The sequence below is a fragment of the Salminus brasiliensis genome, chromosome 19, assembly GCF_030463535.1.
Source record: "Salminus brasiliensis chromosome 19, fSalBra1.hap2, whole genome shotgun sequence".
Classification (NCBI taxonomy): Eukaryota; Metazoa; Chordata; class Actinopteri; order Characiformes; family Bryconidae; genus Salminus; species Salminus brasiliensis.
In genome coordinates, this window is record NC_132896.1 from 27988359 (window position 1) to 27995284 (window position 6926).

Sequence of the window (6926 nt, forward strand, 5' to 3'; positions counted from 1 at the left end):
AGTAGGGCAGCTTTGCTGGAGACTGGCCCTCCAGGACTGCAGCTGTGGAGCTCATGCCCTACAGAAGTATACAGAAGTATTGGATGGTACATAAGTCTGTATTTTTAACAGTGCAGCTGCTGTTAATGGTTGTTTGTCCACATTATTTTAATCTGTAGTCTGTGTGCATTTAACCTGCTATAGAACAATGCTACCTATCCTTATGTCCATAGCAAATGGTCTACATTGCTAGAGCGGTGCAGGTGTGTTAACGTTGCGTTGGCTGCCACTCCATTCGCTGGAGTGATTGAGATCTTCACAGGACGAAACGCATCAGCTTTCAAACTTTTCTTAGTGGCCATTAGTATTTTTTTTAACCCTGACATTAATTTCTATCACAGAGAAATCTAGTGACCCTAAGTTCCCAATACAGCCATCAATATAAACAAACAAAACAATACCTGGATAATCATTACAGAGAAATATTTATTTCTCTTAATAAATACTCACTTACACAGGATTACAAATGCAGTAAAATTAATACATTTACATATAAAAAAAAACCAAACATTTTAGCACAGTATAGTCCAGCGTCGCCTCCACCTTCTGCTCTTTAAGTGTGCAGTGAATACACCATCAAGTATCAGTGTGAAAGACCAGCCAAATCTAAAACCTGTCCCGTGCTTATCGTTTTTGTGTTTCTAAAGCAATTAATCTTCTCGTGTGGATCAGATATCAGTAGTAACCCTACTAGCATAGCTCCTCACATTGCATTTCTAAGGTCAAATAGGCCATAAATTAAAATAATTAAACTGCATTGAATTTAATTTTCTGGAGTTCTGTTTTACAAGATAGTAGGTGGAGTCGGTCACCTGAAGTGGGAGCGTATGAAGTAAATACGAAGTCAAGATCCCTTGCTATTTGTACCACCAGTCATAACAAGGCATATCTCCTTTCCAGTGTGTAGATTTTTTAGAAAGAACATTGGGTGGAATTGGCTATTACATGGAATCAGATTGGAAACTGAACAGCTGACACCTACTATCAGGTCTTTTTCTCATATGCCTTATTCTGACAAAGTCTGACAAATCTAAGGGAGGGACCTTATTAAAGGGTACCCTGACTGTAAACACCTGTATGCCTAAAACAGTGTGCACGCCCAGGCCTTCTAAAATATTTTGTTTATTATGAAAATGTGAGAGACAGGCAAAACCCCTCAAACCCCTCTACTAGTAGGCCACCACTGTCACGATGTGATGAAGTCATACGGTTGCACCAAGCCTTTTTTATTGGGTGATGTCACAGTCTAGCTCAGGGGTGCACAACTCCAGTCCTCCAGTCCTGGAGGGCCGGCCTCCTGCCAAGCATGACAAACACACCCGATTCAACTCTTCCGTTCATCACCAGGCAAAGTGGATGTGTTTAAGTAGGGCCAGTAGGGCCAGTAGGGCAGCTTTGCTGGAGACTGGCCCTCCAGGACTGGAGCTGTGCACCCCTGCTCTGGCTAAAGCTGGAGATACCAATACCGCGTTCATGCCCTACGGGAATTATGGTTAATACGAGTTCTTGACTTGGAAGGTGCACATTAACAAGTTGTAAAGTTGTGAGTTCCTGAGTTCAGGTTACCTTCAACTTTTCAAGATGGCGGCGAAGAAGAATATTGGATGGTACATAAGTCTGTATTTTTAACAGTGCAGCTGCTGTTAATGGTTGTTTGTCCACATTATTTTAATCTGTAGTCTGTGTGCATTTAACCTGCTATAGAACAATGCTACCTATCCTTATGTCCATAGCAAATGGTCTACATTGCTAGAGCGGTTAACGTTACATTCATATCATATCATAACTGACTTCACAAGTGGGAAGTGTGCTCTTCAGACTAGCATGTGAACGCAGCATAAGTGATAAATTTGAGCTCAGTCAGTCATTTAGCTCTTTTTGTGGACATAGCAGCCTACTAGTAGAGTGATTCTGTCTGGTTTTAATAATAAATAAAGTATGGCTTGGTTGATACAACGCATTTGAATAGTGTTGTTGAGGCTTACAGCCATGGTTCCCTTTTAGGTGCATGAAATATTAAAGGAGTATGACATTAGTGATCAATCAAGTGTGGCTTGAACCAAGTTAGCATCTTGCCGCTATGGAAAACCTTCCACTACTCACTTATACAGGCTTTCCGAACATCACCTTGCACTCTTGCAAACATGACAACCATCATGGTGATACAACATGCACTTATCCAGGGCTAGTGAATAATCTGCTATTGTATAAAGAGTGGTGGCAGATATTGCATGGCTACAAAGAAGCTTATTGTTCTACAGCGTTGATATAAGCTCCAAATATTAAGGCATACAAACATCTGAATGGCTATCATGAAAGCCTCCCAATGTGCATTTAAATACACAGCTCATGCAATTCCTACTTGAAGCCAATGAAACACTGAATCAATTCTCCATGCAGTTCCTGACTGCACATAAATTGAGTTCGTATGAATAAATAATCGTGTTTTTGGTATGGTATGTCTTATTGCGCTCAATAATCTCGAGTTGATTGTGTGCTGGAGGATGAATCCAAATCAGTGGTCCACACAGCAGGATGCTGTTTTGAGTAACTGGGGGAAAGGCTATGGTTAAGAAGCCATATACGCAACGAATGGAACCGCGAAGGTCACTGCAGACTGTGGACGCTGTCCTCAAACGTAGAAAATGGTTTCTCAAGGACGGCGATTGACAAGATAAAACCCAGAACTAGAGAAAGCATACACACAGACAAACAAACCAGGCAAACACAAGGCTCACGGAACAGTCACCACTAAAGGTAAAACGTCATTAGTTGCAGGCACATTCTATCTTCGCAGCTGTCAACGTTAGTCCCTCTTCGGTCCAAACAAAGGGGTGGGGCACGGAAGAGATTCGCCACACAAGTCATCAGGCTTCATAGTTAAGGTCCTCAGCAGGGGCAGGAGCTTTTAGTGTGAGGTTCGTGGCTAAGCCTCACTCTCCCATCCTCCCTCTGCACGTCTCTATACAGCAGCGACTTCTGGGCTTTCAGGCGACAGGCCAGGCACATGAAAATGGAGTCCACGTTCTGGCTCTCCTTTGGGTCTTTGGCCGACGTTTCGAACAGCAGCATGTTGTGGGCATCGGCAAACTTGAGGGCAGTGTTGGAAGGCACCTGGATCTGGTCCACCAGGTCACACTTGTTGCCCACCAGGACACGGGGCACGGAGGGCGAGACGCGGTGCCCGTTGCACTCCTGGATCCAGGTCTTCAGGTTCTCGAAAGAGGCCATTTTGGTGACGTCGTAGACGAAGACGACGGCGTGCACGTTGCGGTAGTAGTGTTCCACCATGCTCTTGCGGAAGCGCTCCTGGCCGGCAGTGTCCCATACCTGCACCTGTTCAGGCACAAAAGCGACACGAGATAAGCTAAGACTTCATGGTCATCTTTATGGACACACAACAACTTTGATGGTATTTGGATGTAAGACGTCCCCAGCATTTACAAAACTGCCATATGGACACAAGCAAGATAAAAATCTGGCAAGAAAGACAGGGACATCTAGGGACATCCTGATCAGATCCAGGTATTTTTAATGGCTCGAGTATTGATTTTAAATGTTCCGATCCTTAGTGCGTAGAGTGCCATCTGGCAACCTTCAGGCACCATTAATAGAGATGATGCTCAAGGACAAACTCCTTATTTTTCCGAAAACTACCCAAGATGGACATTATTTCGTTGAGCAAAACAATAAAAGAGCTTTTTAACGGATAAGTGCCAAAACAAAAGCTGAAGTTGGTTCTAATGCTAACACTCCATTCCACCTTAAATAGTGCTGCAGTTACAGTGCATTATTTTAACAGCAGAACAAAACTGCTGCATCATTTAAGGTGGAATGAGACGTTTGGGAAAGAGGTTAGAGAGGTTAGCTTAGAATTAGCTCAGCGCCTCGCTGTAAACGTGACTCAGCAACAGCAAAGGGCTCACAGAGCCGCAGGTAAAGAGTGTGTTAGTTAATCTGTCAGAAGAGGAGGATTTAAACTCTTCACTCTACCCGAAAGTGTCCATTTTTTTGTTGTTGTTGTTTTTGTCCGAGCTGCCAGCTGTTTGGTTGGAGTTTTGTATTCCATTATCTCCATTTTGGAAGATATAACACTCCTCCCATCCTGTCCTTTCTCTGGAATTATGCACTGCTTAGAAACCAGAATATAGTGGAAATGCTCTGAAGCTAATGCACACACACTGTCAGTGATCAGATTGCAGAGTTGTAGAGGCGCTGGGAGCTGAATGGTCAGGTAGGTCAGTCCGACTGGACAGTAAAATACTAAACACTATAGAGTTTACAACAGTTACAAAAGTTGCTCCAAACAAAGTAAATCTTAAAAATCCAATCCTAGATTTTAGAAACTGTTACTAAAAATATTGACTTCACTGTTGTGTATTTTTGTGTATTAGCACATCTCACCTTGTGAGGCTGTTTATTATTATTAATAGAAACACAAAGATCGGATCTGTCGCTATCAGCTGACAGTCAGCACTAAGAGACTCCTCAAATACCTTGATCGGGACATCCCTCGTTTACACCACCGCATCTTTCGTTGTCTTTTTTTGTTGTAAGTACATCATCACAACCTTCTCCTCCATCGCCATGGTTGCTACTCTCAGAAACCTTTGACTCTGAACTGACCTCTAGTGGGTGTATGGCTTACCATAGATTCCACCGTAAAGAATGCATAGAAGTATGTGGACAGTGACTGTTGGAACATTTGAAACTGACGTATTCATTTATGTCCATAAAGAGAGTATAAATGAACCTTAGGAGAACACAGTTAAATGGTTAAAAGGTCAGAGAATGTACAAAATGTAAAAAGATTTTTTTATGTTGGAAAAAACTTTGATTTGCTACAAAGTAGAGCTGTCAATGTGACAAAATTGTACCATATTGTGATGAATTTTGTTATTGTGGTACAACATGCTTCTATGAGTGTGTCGTGAATATCGTCAGTGCTTAAAAAGCACTGATTAATTGCACGTTTTATTACAAAGAGTGTAATCTTTGTAAGTCTTATTTAATTCAATGGACTGCAGCATATTTTGATTAAAAATCATGGTACTCCGTATGGGGGAGCTTTTGGATAGCAGTTTTAAAACATTTTACGCTGTTGGTGCATTTTGTATAAAAATACTGCAATAAATATCATAAAATATGTCTTTAAATATTGTGATATATATATTGCATATCGTCCAGCTCTACTATCGAGGCTGTGTTTTACTACTTCTCAATAAAAGAAAAGTCAAAATGTGTTATTTGATTGGACCCCGAGTGCTCCAGCATCCTAAGGCTTTGTCACTATGATCTGCTAGCCATCGGCAGCCGAGGCCCAGAGAGAGCACAATGGGCCTTGCTCTTTCCAGGGTGGGTAGATGACGCTCTTCCCCCACATCACTTCAATGCAGTGCTGGCCGTCACTGACGTCTGCAGGCTGGCTATGTGGCACTTCCCTCCGGGCGCGTTGGTTGCCCCGTGATCGGCATCGGCAGCAGGTACAAAAAATGAGTGTCTTGACTGCATGTGTTGGTTCGCCCTCACTGGTGTCAGGGGCATCGCGTGCGATGGGGGTAGAGTATGTATAGGTTGGGTAATAGGCGGCCCAAATTGGGGAGGAAATGGGCGAAAAAACTGATATAATTAATAATAAAAAAAAATAAAATAAATAAAACTATTGGCATACAACTGAATGCAACAGGAACTACACTCAAAGGACATCGCAGAGGCCTTGCCTGTAGTCCGTTCCATGCTTTATAAAAGAATAGGCTGACTTTTGAGGGGCAGGACTGAAGGCCAAAAAGCATAGATATTTTAATCATTTTTTTTGTAATTAATAAATATTTATGTAAATGTGATTTGATTATTCAAATGATGTAATTGCATTAAAATGTGACTATTTTTTAATATAGCAGTGCCATTAAATGATAAAAAAAAATAATATTGTATGGGACAATACACTGTGAAAACAATAGTTATCGTGACAGGCCCAATCTCACAGTTGCCATAATTTTGTACAGGGCCCCAGAAGTGACCCCAGCTCCCTCTAAATGACTAAAACAACTGGATTTTGCAGCCTGCAAATCACTGCAGCCCCCCATTAAGACATAAGGTGATCACTCTGCCTGTCTATGATGGATGCAGGCAGATGAGCAACAGAACAGGCGTACAGAATAAAGAGGGCCTTCATATTCGCCTCAGTTCATCTCCAGGCTGCTTCAGCCAGGTGCACATCACAGGGAGGAGCTGCAGGCCTACCCAAGGTTAAACGAGGACGCGTCTCTTGGGGCTTGTAATGACTGAAAATCTAACGTTATGGCAGGTAAACCGTGGCCAAGACAAATGGCAGGGCCCTTGCAGCCACACAGCGCCATCCCTCAGAGCCAGGCGTGTAAACAGTCCGTCTACAAAGGGAACCAAAGACAAGGGTATTTCCTCCTCCTCCTCCTCCTGCTGCTGCTGCCAGACTGATCCTGATCCACTGCCTCCCACCGAGCCACGAAACACAACATCACGAAGCTGCGAGCTGCTCATCCTCGCCATCCTCCTTACCCTTACCTTTATCTTCTCGCCCTCGATCTCCACGGCTTTCTCTCTGAAGTCCACCCCGATCGTGGCCTCCGTCTTCTCCGGGAAGGAGCCGCCGGTGAATCGGAAGGTTAAGCACGTCTTGCCCACGTTGGAGTCGCCGATGACGATGATTTTAAAGATCCGCGTTTGCACGCTGTGGTCCAGAGACGAGCTCAGCTCCAGGGACGAGGTGAGGTTGGCATTGCGCGCGCTGGCGGTTCCTCCCCTGTTTGGAGCCCCTTCGTGTGCCATAACGGTCAGGCGATGGACACACACTGGTGCACCGCTGCTCTCTGCTCGGGAGGAGGATGGGGGAAGGGGTGGCACACACA

The 6926-nt window shown here is 43.7% G+C and overlaps 1 protein-coding gene across 1 annotated transcript; it reads right to left on the reverse strand.

Annotated features, from left to right (window-relative positions):
* Nucleotides 1-447: 447 nt before the first annotated feature.
* rab33a (RAB33A, member RAS oncogene family) lies at nucleotides 448-6926 on the reverse strand. Its single transcript, XM_072662978.1, has 2 exons — nucleotides 6583-6926; nucleotides 448-3375 (listed from the first exon to the last, which is right to left on the reverse strand). The coding sequence occupies exons 1-2, from the start codon at nucleotides 6844-6846 to the stop codon at nucleotides 2929-2931; spliced, it is 711 nt and encodes a 236-aa protein (XP_072519079.1). The 5' UTR covers nucleotides 6847-6926; the 3' UTR covers nucleotides 448-2928.

Bases quoted from the DNA above. Each gene is read 5' to 3' on its own strand.
- rab33a (XM_072662978.1), bottom strand. From the start codon at position 6,846: ATGGCACACGAAGGGGCTCCAAACAGGGGAGGAACCGCCAGCGCGCGC. The intron at 3,376-6,582 runs GTAAGGGTAAGG...GTGCCTGAACAG, and splicing joins TCGAGGGCGAGAAGATAAAG to GTGCAGGTATGGGACACTGC.